Source organism: Fringilla coelebs, assembly GCF_963513975.1.
Source record: "Fringilla coelebs genome assembly, chromosome: 7".
NCBI lineage: Eukaryota > Metazoa > Chordata > Aves > Passeriformes > Fringillidae > Fringilla > Fringilla coelebs.
Window position 1 is genome coordinate 318,957 of NC_140035.1, and position 19,315 is coordinate 338,271.

Consider the following 19,315-nt stretch of genomic DNA (forward strand, 5'->3'; position numbering starts at 1 on the left):
AGAGCTAGGAAAATGGCCCAAATGTTTTGATATGTTTAACCTGCTTAAGAACATGCAGACTTAATTTTCATGGTATTTGTTTCTGAATATCACACAGAGAAAATAATAAGAAAAAAATGAACAGGGAACAGCTTTCCATGGATGAGACTTCCATATTTATTGTTATTCCATGTGCATAGAAAATGGCAGTGAAGTTCCTTATGAAATAGGCAGGGAATGGGAGAGATGTGGATATACTGGACTAGACTTTGTGCTTCAAAATTACACTATTCACTTTTTAAAATTTGGGCTCTTTTCCTCTTAGAATTCACAACACTTTCTTGGTTTTGGTTTTTTTTTTTTTTTGTGCATGATGTTTCAAATTCCTTTTCCAATGACACACTGCATTACAAATGGATGGCACTTGAGACCAATGTGGCATTTCCATATTTACACCAACAAAGAAATTTACATGACGCAGTAGCATACAATCCTGACATTCAGTAATAGCAATAAAACAAGGGCAGCCATTGGATTTTTTCTGTACAAACTATCAGAACAAGACTTTTATTCACATTAAAAAAATCGGCTTTAATTTGCTCTGACCTACACACTTTCCAAATTCATCATACTCAATTCTCAAACCTTTCATCACATCACCCACACCCTCACCAGACTACAGGAGCTACAAGTAATGATACCTAACACCTAAGCAGAGCAAAACCATCCCTGCCAGCTTTTTCTCCTGACAATTCCTCACTCAAAAAACCCCCCAAAAAACCAAAACCAACCAAACAAAAAAAAAAATCCCAAAAACAAAACCAAGCTGCCCCACTACCCCCCCCCAAAAAAAAAAAAAATCATCCTTTTTCCTTCTTTTCTTTCATATTTCTTAACCAAAACAACACGGGGCCATTCCAGTCCTTCTCAAGCCAGACAAGAAACACACTGGGTTTTTCTCTCTGGTGCTACACCCAGGAGTCAGGAGAGCCTGGGTACTGTTCTGCTCGGTAAGAAGATCGTCTGGTGGAATAAAAGTCTACATAATTGGTGGTTGATTTCAGTCCATACTGTGTTGTGTAATCTGAAGTAGCAGGAAAGTGAACTCGATCGTCAAAGTAAGGGTCCTCGTAGCTGTGTGGGGACTGCAGGTACAACCGATAGGCATCGTAGTTTTTCCTGGTGGTATCTTCTTGGCTGTAGTACAATTGCTGATGCTGCTGGTAAAATGATATCAAAATAAACTTTCTAAAATATAATTAGCAGAGAAAATACTTTACCCAAGTGCAGCTCTACCCATAACAGTAATGCAGGTTCCAAACCTCCATGAAATGTACCCAGGGAAACGGAGGAAATGCCCCTGAGTTTGCTTTGTGTCTCCTCCTCCATCACTTGAAGGGAGTAACTCCAAAAGTGCACAATTTTAGAGCTCAAGTACAGTAAGTGCAGAACCTGGCCATACCTACCAAAACCAGCCCAAACCCAACTCGAGTCAGAAAAGAGGTCTCAGATCCCACTGTAAGAAGGTGCTCAAACACATGACTCATATGGAACCAGCCAGACTCCAGCAGCCCTGAGGCCCTGCCAGCTCAGGGCACTGCGCCAGGATGGTGGGAACAGGCCATGTGCCCAGAGCCCCAAGCTTAGCCCCTCCTGCTGGGCCTGGGCAGCCGCGCTACCCGAACACATCTCTGGGCTCACCTGCAGCCGCCGGTTCTGTTCTCTCGCTGGTGAGGAATAGGAACTGATGTAAATTGGTGAAGCTTTGCTAGAACCTGAGAGAAAAAGGTTTAATGCATAACTTCAGTCTTTATTAATGTAGCCCTAAGTCTATTGGTTTTTATCTTGCCTTTTATGTAGCACCCATACTATTAAATCTGCAGATTTCAGTACCTGCTAATGATACAATGTAATATCAGAATGAAGGCAAATGTTCCTCAGCAGCATTTACAGCAAAGCCAGAAGGCTTATGTCGCTGTTTCTCATTTTACAGACTGAAAATCTTTAAAGCAAGGAGTTTCCTTCTCTTTAGTCACTGTCATCTATTGTTTTGCTACTTGTGTGGCATAGTAAGAAGGAAAAGAAATCATAGAAAAATGAAATCTTGATATAATTTACTAATATAATAATATACAACTGCACATTAAAATTTATAACATCATCATTATAATATAATGTACATAGTAATAAAATTTTCTGTACTAGTATTTTAAATAAAAATAAGAATTCCAACTGCCTCTCACCTCCCAGTATAGAAAGGGATCTGTGTTTATTCTGGTACTGGGCAGTTTTACAGAGAACAGCAGAGCTGGAGACACCCTGCCCTGTGCCACAGCCAGGGAATAGAAAGAATGGAAAGGGAAAGCAGCAGCTGGCAGCAACCAGCCCACTAATGCAGTAGTCTGTCTATGACTGTGAACTCTTCCCACAAGGGATAGTTCCCTGTTCCAGAAGATGCTCAGCTGGTCTCTTACCAGTGTAGATGTCTTTATGTGCAATGACATCGCCCTGGCTACTGTAATACTGCATAGAAGGGTGCGTCCTGTCGTATTCGGAGCGAGGCTCTCTGATTCCCAACAAAGCCGGGGACGAGGACGTGCTGCCAACTGATGGGAAAAGAGTGGTTCTCAACATTGACAACAAAAGCCTTTTGCACAGCCAGACTTCCTCACCACTCCCTGCTTCAAGTGCTCACTACCAGGGGATGGGTAAGGACAGAACAGCCGGAGCCATTCCTGGGTGAACACCCTAGAGCGGCCAGCAAGGTACCAGAGACCGCAAGGGGCAGTCACTGCTCTGTGGTGCTGACAGGCAGACACAGGACTTTTGTGACACTCACACCTTACCATGCTAGGACACCACCTGTGTAGAGGGAGAAGATGACACTCTGCTAATGGTGATGGTTTATCTAAGTTATACTTAGACACAATACTTAAGGCTACCCTGCCACTTGCCCAACCTACCTGGTGACCCCTGTATACACAGATGAGTCCTGAGCACGGCGTGCTCTGGGAGGCCAATGGCCATGCAGGGATCCCAGCAAGGGATCACTCTGTTCCTCAATAAGCAGCTGAATCTCAACTGCCATTGTAAGAAGTTTGTTCTTCTAAATCCTCCCTGGTCTACACATCCCTTGGGCTTTGTTGGCTCAAAAGACTCCAGCACCGGGAGTAAAATAGTTAAAAACAATTTCTATAAATTTTGTATCAAAATATTAGTTCAGTGATAATCTTCCTCCACTGATGTGTCCATTACATCATAGCTCAGAATTTTGTGTCATTATGGATAGTTTAATTACTGGTATTTTCCTGGTACATCCATGGTACATTTTTTAAGAAAATATGCTATTTTCTTAAAAATCTGACATGAGTCAACATAATGCTTATTTTAATGATGGAGTGACTGAAACAAGAACAACTGTTTCAGGCCAAGCGTATCTGTTCCAACAGGCATCTGCTGTGCTCAGCATGATGCTGCACAGCTCCTCTGGGGATGTGGGCCTTTCACCAACTTCCACTGACTCCCTTGGGCTTGGCTGTGCTCTAGAGCAGAAAAGCAGACACTTCCCATTAGGAACTTTTACTAAATGCTCTTTGAAATACAGCATCCCCTGAATATTAAATTAGAGCTGCTCATCTACTTCCTACTTGTCATTCAAAGAACTGGAGTAACACCGTTGTTCTGCTGGTGTATCCTGGGAGAGAAAGTGCCAAGATAGAAATTTGACAGTTGGTGTCAGAATATCCTTTTACACCTGGGTAGAATCCAGTCATTCCCTGAGCATAAACTGTACTGGCTTTCTTGGTGGGTTAGAGGAACTCTGGCACAACAGGTTTACCTCTTGTAGGAAAACAAATCCCTGGAGTCCTCGTTTTTCAAGTCAACCATGTCATAAAGGAATGTGTGGGGGTTGTTACTTTTAAGTAAAGAAGTAATTAAACAAGTGTGTTGTAGGAACTGGTCACTAATTTTAGCAGTCACAGTGGGTAGGTATTTCTCAGTATTAACAGAGATCTGCTCTAGATAGCTTCTAGAAGAGTAAATTGGGTAAATAAAATGCCAAATGATGACAAAATAGAAGGCTTCAGGTAGGTTTTGTATCAGCTGTCTTGAAGATCTAAATCCTAGCACTGAACACATTGAAGGAACAAAGGTGAGAAATAAACAAGGAGGAGTCAGAAAGGTAAGGTTTTTGGGTTTGGTTGCTCATTCTTACAGAACATGACATAGCTGGGATTGCAAATGAGCTCCTCACAGTGGGTGTGTTGCTATTTATGCTGCCAGGTCCCCATGTTCCATGAGGCCACTCCGCAATCCCCACACAGAGCAGGAGGAGTGGCTTTGAACAGAGCAGTGGTTGGTAACAACGTCCAGTTCTATTCATTGAGGATTTCAGTTTGCAGGAACAATTCAGGGAACACTCAGAGCACGTGAAGTGACTTGCTCAAACACTAAGGAGCAACAGGCTGACCTCTGTGTTTTAAACGGGATTAGTACCAAACTGAGAGGTGTTTGAGTTAAAAACATGGGACAGCAAGTCCCCTTCACCCTCCCTGACTGACCTGACTGCATGACAGGTGACATCTGCTGATTGGCTGTGGATAGAGAAGGATGGGATTTGAACCTCTCTCGTTCCAGTGTTGATACTGGTGTAATAAAGTGACTTTGATTCCATCCATCCTATGGAGTAGCAAAAAGAAAAACAGATCAGAATAAGGTGCAAGTTATAAATAAATGAGGAGTTTTTGTGGCACCATTTTCCAGTGTAAGCTAATTTTACAATTTACCTTTTTGTAAATGCTCCGGAGGTCTCGGTACTGCCACAGTGTGTTCAGTACCTGGGCTGCCGCCTTGACAACCTTTAGTGAGGACCTGAGGAGGTGAAGAATATGGCAGTGTTAGAAAGCCACAGAATTCCACTTCAAAAGAAAGTGTTCCTGAGCTTTGTAACAGCCTGAACCTGCTGCTGTGGGGCAAACCAGACCCTGCATCACCAGCATGAGCACAGCCAAGCCAGCAGCCTCACCACAGATGGGGCTCCTGCTGCCCCACCCATCAGCCACAGGGGCCTCCTGCTGCTGACCCACCACACGCTCACAGGTTTCATTTCTGCTAGACAACCACGGTGCCAGCAGAGAACTTGTCTCATGGCCTTTCTCTGGAGCCCTGATACAGTGGGCAGGACCAGCTCTCCTCAGCCAGCACTTGCTTGGCAATGCTGTTCGAGGGCATTCCCCTGGCCGTGTTCTCCTTCCACAGTCCAAAGGACTGTACTAGGTACAATTCATAGTTGCCGGGATACATCCTGACAAAGGTGCCCACAGAGTCTGACTTGGAAAAGCTCCAAATATTTTATTAATCTTGTAGGTGTTAAAGAGGTGACTGGCTAACTCATTGAACGTGAACAGGTCCCATGACCATGGTTACTGTGAGCAGCTGTACAAGCTTCCAGAAGCCTGGGACAGAGAACACTGCCCCAAGTCAGTTGTACCAGTGCCTCCTCCCTCCCAGTGAGACTCCAGCTGACAGCTCCTCAGACCCAGACTGCAAAGGCAGATCTTTTTTTCACTCACTAAAGCATTTCCCACATTCTTAAGCATTTTAAATGGACACAAACAGCTCAGGTATGATCTTTGCTGCCTACTTGCCTGTCACCTCTTCCCTTGGTTATGTTGACCAGCTTCTCTATCCCACCGGTGTCGGCGAGGGCCTTGGCATTCTCCATGTTCTTGCTGGTGACCTCGTGCAGGGCGCAGCAGATCGCGGCCACCGTCTCGTCCGACAGGATGCTCGGCCCATTGCCTCCTGGCAGCCGATTGACCAGGTCTCGCATCGCATATTTACCTGGAAACACACGCCCACAGAACCAGGTCAAAACCACAGTTCAGTCCTTCAGGCTGGAAATTGCAGGACTCAGCATAAAACTGCAGCATAAAACTGCAGGAGGGCAGTGAGAAGCACTTGCCAAGAATTCACATTTTACACAGAGCCCAGGGAGACCACATGACAATTTTTGTATTTTTTTTTCCTTTTAACTTAAAAGTGTGAGGAGCTGAACTTTGCACTAAAGGAGGAACAATTTTAAACAAGAATTATTTGGAGAAAGAAGAATTGTTCAAGGAAAAATGTTGCTACGTATTATGATTGACAGAGCAATGCATATTGCTGGGCTTCATCTATGGGAGGAATAAAGGAATCCTTACAGTAACTGGAAATTCTTTCTTCTGGATGTTCTGTTCACCTTGTTTACTACCTGTCAGTGCGCAGCTCTGTCAGGCTCCAGTTGCTGACTGATGTCAAAAATAAGCTGCACACAAGGGACAGTAACTAAGATAAGGTCAAGGTTTCTTCCTGTTTGGGCTGTACTGTTAATTGAATGATTAATTGATTTTATAGTAGACATGTATTTGCACATAACAGTGAATAATGAAGGAGCTTTGCACAAAGTCATTCACTATCTATTTGCATAATGTGCCTGAAAGAAAAAAGAAACAAAAAGGAATTCTGCAGGCAGAAGGAAGCTCACTAGGAAATTATCCCCACAACAGCATCTGCAGCAATACCCTGCCATTGCCAGCCCTTTAGCAAGCTCAGCCACATGCTGCATGTTACAACATATATTGTGATTTGCTGGAGTCCTCATCTCTCGTTTCCTTCAGTGTGACCCTGTGAGCCCATTGTTCCTTTCCTATACCAGCAGAGAAGCTCCTAAAGATGATTTCTAGCATGGGGTAGTGCAGAACTTGCTTCACATCTGGCAATATATTATCCAGTGGTCTGTTTCAGTGTGTGTCTGAGGCCAGAAATTCTTTCAGAGGTACAGCTTTGACAGGGAGAGGGAGCAGGTGGAGGACCTTCCTGAGCTGAAAAATTTTGCCAGGAATGGAAGAAACATCCTGACAAGAGAGTATCACCTGAATCTGACCTGCACAGGGCTGGTGCTATGGAATAAGATTCTCTCTTTACAAATTTCTCACGTGTAACACTTGCACTGCCGGAAAACACACCCTGAATGTCCCAGATGAGAAGCTTCAGAAACAGATAACAACCCGTATTTCTCTTTTTGAGAATAATGATCCTCCTATCTCTATGAACAGTTGTTAGAGCTGTGACCCCACAATTCTATATATAGAAAATGCTTTTGTAACAAAAATGAGACTTTTTATATCACACCATTTGTTAACAGGGTTCACTGAAGCCACAGCAGCTTGAGGCTGAAGCATGTTCAACACTAACAGACTGAGAAAACTCAGGGCAGGAAAGGCAGGAAAGCTGATTGTTATTTTGTTGGGTTTTTTTAACGCTAGATAAAAAAGGCACAGATGACTGTTTAAAGGGTTAAATATTAGAACTGACAAGACTGTAAGTTTTTCTAGCAAGCACCTCTGTTGATGACTTAGTTCAGCAAAGACATAGGTGAGGCTTTATATCTGTGTTTTCCTGGAGAAGATTTCTTCCCTCCCTTCCTGTTCAAGATTGTTAAAAAAGCACGGTTGTCGTGAAGCAGAGCTGTTCCATCCCCCAGGAACACGTGGGAGACCTGCACTCCCCAAGCAGGTGAGCACTGAGCTCCAAGGAAGCAGAGCGGTGTTTCCATCCTATTTGGCATTGAGGGTTTTCTGTCTGGTTTGGCTGACTCCCATCCATGAAAGGTGGCCAGCAGCAAACTAATGTGGCAAAGTTGCTCTGGAAAGCTGCTGCTGTCAGGAGGACTCACTTATGTGACACAAGTGATGTGACACAGAAACATCAAGCGTGCTGTTCCCATTAGTGGAATCTCCCCTTGGATTTCCCATCCAAGGTCTGACATCCCGGTGCTGGTGCTCTCTTGAGGATGGTCCGTACGTACCAATAAGCTCCTTGTTCCGGACGTCTAAGGCCATGTTCCTTAAGGCAGTGGCCACAGATGACACCACTCTGTCGTTGTCCATCCTCAGCAGCTCCACGAGGATGGGCAGCCCCTTCTCCTTCCTCACGGCAGCGCGGATGTAGGCTGCGAACTGACACAGAACCTCGGTTACCCGCCAACCCTCCACAGCACTGCCACTGAAACAGCCTTGGGCTGGGCTGGCACTCTCAAGCATGCTTGGTCCTTTCCAATAAAAGATGACATGTTTGATGTGTGCTTTTTCTGTGATTAGAGAGAGCTGGCTCTTTGCCATTTTTCACTCATTCCTCTTACAAAGAGAGAAAGTATCTGAATAGATGATGATTATTGAAAAGGGAGCAGGGGGGTTGGGTTTTGTTTGTATTTTTTTTTTTTTAATACCAATTTCATAATGGTCAAACTGAAAACAGCTTAGCTGGCTTGCTGCAAGCAAGGGAAGCAATTAATGCTTGCTTTGTTTTTTAATTTCTCCATAACAAATACATGACACAATATAGTGTTCTCATATGGTGCTTTTGTAGCACATTATATATGCAATGGCCAGAATATATGGAAATAAATAATGGATTATGGAAATAAGGTAAATTTATTTGTCCTGGTCTTATTTCAACAGCCCCTCCCCACCAGAATTCACAGCTAGAAGAAGCCAGAAAATTGTTTTGATCTGATAAGATCAAAAGATGAAGCTGGAAGAAGCTTTTTCTGTTTATTTAAAATAAATGCCAACATCCATATGGCTCTTATGGCCCCTGCTCTTTGCCAAGGCTCTTCACTGTGGAAACATAAGTGCAGCACATGAGCACTAATGCACAGACAAGAGGGTAGTGCTCAGATGAACACAAGAAAATGGCATGTCCCCCCCAAACACATTCCAGGGTCTTACTAGAAAAATCAGCTGGACTACAAAGAGGAGGAGGAGCAGGAAATCCCTTACCTTCCAATTGCCTGCAGAAAGGTTCTGGAGTGATCCTGCAGAGCCCTCCAGAGTGGCTGGGTTGGAGCTCTCTGCCAGGAGTGTCAGGTATGGCTTCACCACCGATGGGTGCCAGAGCATCTCCACCCCTTTAGGAGACTTGGAAAATCCTGGGATAGGGCCAACTCCATCCCACTGAGAAAGGAATGCAGATTTGTAACTGGACAAAACCTCTGTATTTTCATTCAATGTAGGGCTGTTTTTGTCAAGTTATGTCCTTCCCCACCATGAGCCAAACCCCATCTGAGGTATTTGCAGTACATTGAAAATACAAACCTGATCCTCCTGGGAAGTTTTTTTTTTCTTCTTCTTTTTCTTCCCCCAGCAGCTTGGCTCTGAGTCTTTGCTGGGTGACTCTTTTCCCAACAAGTCATCCAGTTCATTGATTCCCAGCAGCCGTGCCTGAGGTACCTCCAGTTCTAAGCGGTAGGAAAGGTTCCTCAAGGTGCACACACAATTCTCCACTGTCTGAACCAAACCAGAGAGACACCACGTCATCAGTTCTTCCTCACACAGACACAAACCTAACCAAACCAGGCCAGCAGAGGAGAAAAGGCACTGGGAGCACAAGTGCTAAACTCTAATGCTGAGCCTTGGGCTGTGTTGTGGCTGCTTCTCTTGGAAAATGCAATCTCTCTCAAATCTGACAGTATTTATAAGAGTGGCTTATTCTTTAGTATTCTGAAAATGAAAAGCATAAGAGCTTATTACTGCTTTATTAAGAAACAAATACTGCAGCACTGCTGAAAACAAGAGGTGACCCTGTGTTACACAGCTGAGTTTGGCTGTGCCTCAGTAACCTGGGGCTGGGAGTGATGCCAGTTGAGCTGAGGACATCACCATGCTCAGCTGAGCTATACAAACCCCCAAGATCAGATACACAGTTTAGCACTAAAGTCTCTGTACATGAGACATGCACACACCTTGCTGTCATAATCTGAGGTGTTCACACAGGTGTGGATCACGTAGAGCAGCGAATCGACCAGTCCTTCGCAAGACCTCATCTGCTTTCGTGCCTCTTCCCCAGCAGAGCTCAGGTTCCTGAAAGTTGGAATGACAAATGACAAGGTGTATGTAAGGACATACAGATAATCACTTATTAGACAGTCTGCAGAAGGTTTTTATGCAGCTGATTAGTAATTGGTTAGCAACTCTTAGTGACTAACTTGGTAATTTTCATATTTTTCTATTAGGAAAAAAAGACAATTGGAAAAGCTGTCTACATGATGGAACTCTGTAATTTATAGACTAAAACAATTCCTTTGTCTTTACAATACAAGAAAGACCTGCTGGAAAACATGATTACTTTTTAAAAGGGAGTATTCTAGAAGAGCAAATACCTCAGGCATCCTGTTGTATTGCGCAGAACAAGGGAAGTCTGAAATTTAATTTTATGATCGTCATCAAAGGAGGAGCTGTTCCATCCTGAGTGGGGCACTATCACAGTGTTTGTCAGCGTGGACAGAGCATCCCTAATGATTGTCATCTTCACAGCATCACATGAAGACAAGTTCCAGAGAACCCCTTAGTAGACATTTCCAGAGCAGAAGAGTCAGCAGAGACTTGGCAAACAAACATGAAGCAACACTGACAACTTAAAAGACATTACTTTAAATATGTGATGTGATTCTAGAGCAGGCAGGACGCAGAAAGCTAGCATCCAAAAAGGAGGAAAGCAAGGTGAACAAAGTGAAAAGTGGAGGAGGGCATGGCTTTGGTTTGGTTTTCTGCCAATGAAAAGGATGGTCTGCTCTGACATTCCTGCTACCTCGCACCATATACCAGGGATGTCAGGTACTGAGGAGCAGAACTGAACATACAAGAAGGGATATAAAAATCCTACGGAAACTTTCTTCTTGGAAACAACAGTAACATGTCCAAAGCACGTCCCATCCACCTATCAGCTGCATGTAACTGCTATCCATCTTTTATCCTTGGGCAGAGATCCCTAGTCCCCTGCCCCGCAAAGTTTCCATACATGACATTCAGATACAGAAGTATGAAACCTGACGTAAATTACCACCAGAACTGCATATACAAATAACATACTGAACAGCATCAAATCTTCTTTTTCATCATGAAACACAGCTTAAATAATTTTCTGAAGAAGTCATCCTTGATTATAATTCAGATTAAATACCATATGCATTTTCATAGTTTGGATGCATCTTATGAATTCTGCAAGACCTCGTTTAAAACTGTTGTCAAGAAAAGATAAAAAAAGCTGGTAATAAAATGAATGTTCAGGATCAATAAAGAAACACCTGCTGTGTGTACAGGAGACTCATATGAGGGAAAATCCACCCTAAGTGGAGGTTTAGTGCAACTACCTCAGCATTCACTTCTCCCAATGACTCTACACTCTGTGCTGTATTAACTGATCAAGATAAGTGTCCAGGAAAATACCTTCCAAGCTTACCTGTCACCAGCTCTTTGACCTCAGCATCGACTGACTTCCTCAGCAGTCGCAGAAGGGCAGGTATCCCTCCCACGTTCTTCATGGCTATTTTGTTCTCATCAGTGGACTTTCCATAAACGAGGTTCCTCAGCGCACCACAGGCATTCTTCTGAACCTCCAGGACTCTGTGATCCAGGAGATCCACCAGGTGCTTGATACCTCCTAGCCTACAGACCTGGAAAGTAGAATGTCAGGACCATCAGCACCAACTGATCCCACCCACCTCACTCCACAGATGTAAAAGGCTTTTGTTTTTACAAGAACAGTACTTCGCATTCTACTTCCAGAAGAAACAGCTGCTGAAGCTTATTGACTCGACTGCTACATGGGACCGAACCTCTCCCTCCACCCCACTGGAATGGCCGAGGGTCATTTTCAGACACTTGTGGTGTTCAGAGAATTGTTATTGCATCAGTTTTGTTTCCAGTTTTACAAGTAATTTCCTATACCCAAAATATGTTTTTAGGGAATATTGGAAATAAGAGCTGATTATCACTGTGATCGTCACCAAACCATCGAAACCACCACATTCTCATCTCCCAGCAACAGTGAATTATGTGGGCTACCTTCTTACAAAAGTTGAACCAACATTTTATTAACATAAATAAAATTCACACTGAAAATAATATCTAGCACACACACACACACACACACAGAGTGTGCAAATGAAAAAGCAAATTCCCTCAAGTCAACAGGTCACAGCTGCTTCGCAAAAACAGCAGGTCTTTGAAGGCAAAGTTTCAAGAGATGTCAATAATAACCTGAATGTTCACTCAGATGTATTCTGCCCCCACATCACAGTGGCATAAACAGTTTTCTCCATGTTTCTCTAGGATTGGGCTCCTTTCCTTTTCCTGGCAGCTCACTCATTCCCTATGATGCCTTAAAATGCCTTGATAAAAACCAGTGAAAGCACTCCAGAGCTCCTGGTTGTCCTTGTCTCCAGTCACCAACAGGTTACACGTAGCCAGGCTCTGGCAAACCTGCTTTAGAGTTCTGCTGGATGACAACTTTAAGGCAAAAGATTTCCATAGAATTTCCATGCAGCTCTTATGACAGGAAGAATCTCAGTGTGCATAATTACAACCCCTAGGCAGTTCAATACTAGCATCCACCTGGTACGGACAGGAACACAGGAGGCTCACAAATACTGTGTCATGATGAAAAAAAAGGGAAGAGGCAAGAGGCTTACTCCTCCTGTGCCAGTGCTCTGGAGGAGCAGCACAAGCAGCACCTACCTCTGTTTTCACCTTGTTATCCCCGAAGCAGAGGTGCTGCAGATAGGCAGCTGCATTGGCCTGCACCGACGGGAACTGGTGCTGGAGCATGTGAATGACCTCAGGCAGCTCTGGATCCCGCCACGCAAACTCCCTTGAGTGGGCAGCACACGGAGAGAAGGCATTACTCACAAAGGATGGGGATTTACTAACTACAAGTACTGGAGCATCTCAACAGCTTTCCAACAATTCAGTTTTGTTCTGGAGTAAGAGGGCTAGAAGGAAACCCAGGTATAATGGGATAGCAGTGGGTCACATCGCCTTTTAGTCTTCCAACTGGAAAAGGACACTATATCCAGGGTGCTTCAGTTGGCTTATGGACCACACAAATACAAATAATCACTAAAGTAACACCAACTCAAACATTTCAATCTACAAAAAGTCTCCCAAAAGTTACATATATAATGCAAAAGATACCCCCTCAACAGTGCTGCTTAGGGGCATCATTTCTGCACAACATTTTTCTCTCAGTGTTTAATGTTCTCCCTAGGCAGAAGCCAATTATATCTCAACAAAACCTGCACATCCTGAAGTGTTATTGGTCAGAATCAGATGCAGGATATTTGCTTGATTTGAGTTATTCACGGATTGTAAATTTAAAATCATTAAATAATATCTCCTTCATTAAACCACAATGATTTTGTGCAGACCAGTCCTGGAAAAGTCATGAAACATGCCCAGTTTGCAGATTTAGAAACATAGTAATTAATATTTGCTGGGCCATTTGCCTTCTGCAAAAGAGAACTGGAGAGGGATAAAGCAGTATCTTAACTTTTCTCAGGCTCAAAAATCCAACTAAACAAAAAAACGAAAACAAACCCAAAACCAAACTCCCAGAACAATCAATCAATCAAACAAACCAACCAACCAACCAACCACCCCACCAAAAAACCAAAAACCAAACCCAAAATGAAAAAAAAAAAAAGAGCAAAGTATGTTCCAAGAACAGTAGCTGGGAAGCTGTTCCAAGACTAATGCTGGCCTGGCCGTTCAGGTCTCCCCAGGACTCCCAGTCACACAAAGGGGAAGCTCATGTCTGTGCCCACTTTGAACGGCTCAACAATTCAGAGGTTTAATTTTCCATACTAATGACAGGAAAACCCTAGAGGAAATTTGCTTTGTGATAAAACTAGTTGCTTTCCCTCTCATTCCAGAGTGGTGCTTCCTAACAGCCCACTCTGATGCTGTGTAACATGCTCCCCTGCCACAGCCAGGTATGCACATCAGAAACTGGAACAGATTAAATGAAAGGTAAAAGCTATTCCTCTGTAATAAGTATTCCTCTGTAACAAGTTAAGAAGGTGCATCAGCAGTGACAACTTGAGTCAGAGTTTCTTTAAAGTTCCTTGCTATGAATGGGAAGCATCCCTGCCATAAGTAACTCTTCTTGCCACCATATCAGAGCAGGCAGCCTCCAATCTTTACTACCTAGAGGTAAGATTATCCTATTAACATCATTTGGATGAATGCACCATTCAGTTAAATGAAACTACTTCTGTCTCTCGATATCTATTAACAAATTAAATATATCAATTTCCACTAATAAGTAGAATAACAAAATCCATTAAAGCAGCATTTTTATTGCTGAGATGACAGGATTGGCCCAGACTAGATAACTGCCTGGTGCTATGAGCCTGCTGTAGATGGGAGCAGGGGAATGCAACAGAAAACTTCAGTCTCACCATCTCTGCTTCAGGCTTCCTTGGAGCCCAACATGTCCCTAGGACAGCCCTGGAGGCACAGCTCAGCCCAGCTCCTCCAGGATGAGCTGGTTTCTCAGTGAACCAGCAATATGAGAAGGGACTGAAATTCCTAGTAATTCCAAATCCACACTAAATATGCACATAAGTCTTTCCAGGCTGTGCACGGCCTGGGCTTTGATACTCCCAGGTTAAATACAAGGTTTCAGTGCACGGTGTCTAGAGTAAATGACAATGACACTACACTTGTCAGAGGCTCACACTATGCACAGACATCTGCTACATCAAACCAGTAATTCTTGCAGAAATATATGTGCTTACTTTCAGAATGGCACATTTATAAATAGTTTTAACACTTACTTTGTTTTGAAATTTAAGCAAGCCATACATAAAAAATTAATTCAAATAAATTAGGTCTGTACTTTTGACTTTTCAAGTCCCAATTCCCATTCATAGAAAGAGAAAACTCACTGCAGTGTTACAGGTTACTAAAAAATATTTTTAATAACCCAGTCAAATCTCATCGAAGTTGTGTTCCCTGTAATAACTTCTCCATGAAAACAAACACGAAAGAAAACTGTAATAATGAAACGTGTGCCAGCTGTTTTTTCTCACTGCAATAAGCAGCCCGCGTTCACCGTTTCGCGGAGCTGTGAGTATTTAAAGGAGCCGGGGCTGACGGGGCCAGGCGGACGGCGAGGGGAGCCGTGCCCCGGCTGCAGCCGCAGCCCCGCGGGGACTTGCCTGGGGTCCTTGTGGATGCTGTCGATGGAGGGCGAGCGCGTGGTGCCGCCGTCGGGCGCGGGGTGCAGGCGGCCGTAGCCGGGCTCGGGCAGCCGGAACGGCACCGCCCGCAGCGGCTCCGCCAGCGCGGCCGCCGTGGGCAGCCCGTAGGTGTTTCTTTGGTATGTGAGGGTGCTACGCTGGCTGGAGGATCGCTGCAGGTTACCCATGCCTAGGATAAAACAGTGTCAAAACCAACCAGGTAGCAAGTGCCTGCTGAAGAACAGGGGCGACACCTACTTAACGCTGCAAGCAAAAAACCCATCAGTCTTGAAAATGCGTACTGTGCTCCACGATGCAAATTGATGCCGGATTTCAGGGAGCAACTCCTCAGTGTCCCATGCAAATGGAGCGGTTGGTTACAGAATGAAAGGTTTGGTGGGATCAGACTCGTGTCTCAGTTTCCCTCAACAAGTATTTAAAGTAGGAAACGCATCCCATGCCAACAAGCAGAAATCTGGGTGCAAAGTGTTTTCAAAGTTCATAATATCAATTCACCAGCTGTACCAAAAAGGAAGAACAAGTAAACAAAAATGCATTTTGTTTATATGATAGTTTGCTTTTCCTAATTACACGTACACTTTCCCTGACAAAAGGTAACAAGTGGATCATTGCAAAGATGAAGCTGAGCGGTTCGGGAACCAGAACATGCGTCTGAACAGAGCTGTTGTGGTGGCTCTTATTCTCCCAAGGAAAGTGGTATTAAGTAGACAAGTTAACAAAGAATTCCAGTTTCTAGTTATATTTCTTCATTGGCACATCCCGACAAACTATTTATTCTAGGTTGTGGAAGGCGGGAGAATTGCAAAAACTGGTTGCTCCTTCAACACTATTCTCTTGGTATTGCAGTTACATTAGCAAACATTAAAAAGGCATTTTCAAGTGTGTGAAAACATGGCATATGAATTGGACAGTTCTCTATAAATAATTCTAGAGAGTTACTTAACTAAATCACTCTAATATCTTAAGACTTTTTGGAAACCACTATTCAGATTATTAATCAACCTTAAAGAACAAACTGCATTTCAACATGCATTACATTTGTCTCTACAGAACATAAATCCTAACACTAATCTAATGCCTATGCTCTTCATAATACATAAGTGGCACTTCTATGAGATACAAGAGGAATATTTCAGTTTCAATAGACAATCCTCAGCTGTAGCATTTATCATAATGCTTTGTTGAGAAGTTGGGTAAAACGGTACTTTTACTGTGAAAGATGCGGTAGGTAATTTTAGTGGCAAGCTCTTGTTTTACTGTATTGATGAATAAAAAAACCCATGAACCAACTCAATTCTTAGGAGAGAGATGCATAGAGAATGCAAGAGAGGAAGCAATAAATTCTGTGTGTCATGAACACACTTATCTGGGATGTACCTGTGCATGCGCTATCAAACAGAAAACACTCTGACCCCAGGCTGACAGCGATGTACAGCCCCAAGCATTCCCTGCAAACATCACAGGAGCCTTTTAATTCCTGCAGGTTATTTTAAGTCCTTCAAACCTAGCTTCTGTCTCCATTAATTAACACCCTCTAGTCCCTCCTCCTGCACTGGCACTCCGTGTGTCCCCCCTGCCCCCCGTGCCCGCCGGAGCCGGGGCCGTCACCCACCGGAGCCGGAGCGGAACAGGGCGGCCTGGGAGCCGTGGTGCAGCTCGATGGTGCCGTGGTTGGGGCTGCGGTACACGGGGCTGTAGAACGTCCTGCCCTCGTAGATGGGGGTGATGTGCATGTCTGGGGACACTGCTGAGCGCAGCTCCTGCCCCAGCTGGCTGTGCTGGCTCGCGTATGAACTCCTCAGGCCTGCAACCAAGCACAGGGACAATCTTCAGCAAAGCAACAGAGCTGTCCGGACTGAATCTTTCTTCCTTCAGCCAAGAAAAGGTGTTGTTTAAACCTACCAGTTACAAAGACTTATTCATTACATTTTTTCCATTATTAAATGGCCCATACTAAAAGGCTCGCTGACAAAGCAGCATTTCCTTGACCAAAAGTTTTGTCCATATACCAACAACTTGAAATTTTCTGACTTAATGTTTTGGTATCACTTACAGTCTAAACCACAGAGCATAAAAGCTGAGTTAGCACACACGGTGCACAGATTCAGCAATAAGAGGGTAAGTATGGACCTGACAGAAATCCTGTCAAACAGAGGGTACAGACTAAAGGGGCTGTAATCCTGACACTGAAACAGTCTGCAGCAGTAAGAGCAAACATCTGCTTGATAGTGGCCACAGAAATGTAAGCACATGGAGAAAAATCTTTATAAAGGTTTAAATAGCCTATGATGGGAGTATATATGAATAGCTGTGTAGCAGCTGGATTAGTATTTTTCACCTTCCTATATATTTAATATTTCATATAAAACGTATACAACTTTGTTGACTTTGGCATTACCACTGTAGGCACTAAAACTTTGGCAGTTACCAGAGCAGCAGAATATGTGAAATGAGCTATGCAAGGATGATGAAATGATGGAGATTACAGAACAACTTCAAAAGTACAATGGAGTAGTGATGTGTAACAAAATGTATCCTTTGTGTGTTAAATCTTCTCCCCCAAAATCCCAGACCGACTCTGCCACAGTGTCTGCAAGGAAAGCTTTGGGCCATCACTGAGAAAACACATTTACAGGTGGTGAGAAAAGAGGACTTGAGCAGGCAAAGAGGGCAGCAGGGCCTTTCCCATCAAACTCGTTCCCAACCCCTTATCAAACTGGCATATTATTAAGTCTTGCAAACAGACGTGAAGGAGAAGGCACATTTTATCTTTTACTGAGGAATGAGAGCATTTTGGAGTTTTCTGCACTATAATGGTTCAAAAGATAAAACAGAAATTGCCATCTGTTTCAAAAGGAACATGGTCTAATTGGAAAATCACCTTGTCTGTGCTCATTCAGATGAAGGACACAATAAAATCAGTAACACACATGTTAACAAGAGCTACCTCTCAGATGAATAGATTCTACCTTTTAGGGCTCTATTTTAAGCTAGTATTAAAATGGTTACCCTATATTTAACTCGAAGTGTGAGATAGTCTAGAAATATCAGTGGAAAAAACCCCTACTATTCAGTGGTAATAAACTATATATTTTAGGAAGGAACTAGACATAAAATTAGTTCCAGGCTAGTACGCTTTACTTTATGTTTAGCCTGCTGACATGTCTATGTAAGACTTAGAATTTCTCTTAGCAACTTACATCATAGGATTTAATTGCATGGCTAGCAATTAATAATCATAAATCCAGTATTCATGAGGAACTTGTGATTGACACAATGTTTGACATCAGTATGTACAACTGAGCCGACACTAGCACGGCAATTGTGCCCCAGCGCTACAACGTTTCATCCACACCACCAGGACTGCATTCTGGCCTTTCTCCAGCTGCGGTCTGCGCCCCTAACTCACCCGTGAGGCTATCTGGCCGTGGGGGGACCATCCTCTCATAGATGTCGTACTGCTGTCCGTACTGCTCCATGTCATGAACGGTCCTCTGCAGCGTCGTCCCCAGGTGCTGCGGAACTGCCGTCATGCCAGAGCGCTTCGGGGAAGAGGATCCCAGCTGAGTTTGGGATGGAGAACCCACTCTGGTCTGCACATCAGCGAGGGCGAGAGGAGAGCCGACCCTGCCTGCCGCCGGGTACGGGGCAGCGCTGCCGCCAGGGTTGGCCTGCCGCGAGGTGAGCGAGCCCACGCGGCGCACGGCCGAGGGCGAGGCGGGTCTGTGCGCGGCGTACGGGGAGCCCGCCCGCTGCACGGGCAGGGTGGTGGAGGAGTAGGCGTGGGAGGGCAGGGATCTCTGCTCAGCAACGCCGGGAGAGCCGTACCCGCTCCCCAGAGACGTCCGCAGCGACCCCCGCGACGGGGACATGCTCGTGCTGACCATGTAGGAGGGAGACTGCGCTCTGGATGGCACCGAGCTGACCCGTCTCATCACACGGTTGGGAGCGGTACTTGCTGAAGGCTGTTGAAAATCAAAAACATTTCAGAGTTTTATCATTTAGGCCACAGAGTGGTTATTGTTCTCCTGAAAGATGGAGAAGTCAGTGGGAAATGCACACAACTTAATGGCACATACAGGCAGCTGGACTGTAGCTTTTACTCTGAACCTAATTTCTTCAAGTTTCCCTGTAATGTTTTTCTAACCAATGCTTCTTAGTACATAAAATGACGACTTAACATTAAAAACCCACCTCTTTCTCATTCTCATTTGGCTTGCTATGTTAATCTTCACCTATGCTTTCCTTCCTCAC

At 44.2% G+C, this 19,315-nt stretch overlaps 1 protein-coding gene across 7 annotated transcripts in view; it reads right to left on the bottom strand.

Annotated features, from left to right (window-relative positions):
• Nucleotides 1–19,315, bottom strand: part of PKP4 (plakophilin 4) — a 65,214-nt gene continuing 45,899 nt past the window's right edge. For 4 of the 7 annotated variants that reach the window (XM_084209000.1, XM_084209002.1, XM_084208997.1 and 1 more), the window contains 16 exons: nucleotides 18,471–19,026; nucleotides 16,674–16,865; nucleotides 15,016–15,230; nucleotides 12,537–12,665; nucleotides 11,260–11,473; nucleotides 10,181–10,364; nucleotides 9,764–9,881; nucleotides 9,117–9,308; nucleotides 8,802–8,975; nucleotides 7,829–7,979; nucleotides 5,628–5,823; nucleotides 4,767–4,851; nucleotides 4,542–4,659; nucleotides 2,454–2,585; nucleotides 1,681–1,754; nucleotides 1–1,199 (listed from right to left, as the gene is read on the bottom strand). In XM_084209000.1, coding sequence (XP_084065126.1) covers nucleotides 948–1,199; nucleotides 1,681–1,754; nucleotides 2,454–2,585; nucleotides 4,542–4,659; nucleotides 4,767–4,851; nucleotides 5,628–5,823; nucleotides 7,829–7,979; nucleotides 8,802–8,975; nucleotides 9,117–9,308; nucleotides 9,764–9,881; nucleotides 10,181–10,364; nucleotides 11,260–11,473; nucleotides 12,537–12,665; nucleotides 15,016–15,230; nucleotides 16,674–16,865; nucleotides 18,471–19,026 — 2,982 coding nt within the window. In that variant the 3' untranslated portion in view covers nucleotides 1–947. Of the gene's footprint in view, nucleotides 1,200–1,680; nucleotides 1,755–2,453; nucleotides 2,586–4,541; nucleotides 4,660–4,766; nucleotides 4,852–5,627; nucleotides 5,824–7,828; nucleotides 7,980–8,801; nucleotides 8,976–9,116; nucleotides 9,309–9,763; nucleotides 9,882–10,180; nucleotides 10,365–11,259; nucleotides 11,474–12,536; nucleotides 12,670–15,015; nucleotides 15,231–16,673; nucleotides 16,866–18,470; nucleotides 19,027–19,315 lie in introns of all 7 variants that reach the window. The other 3 variants (XM_084209001.1, XM_084208999.1, XM_084208998.1) reach the window with 2 other exon arrangements.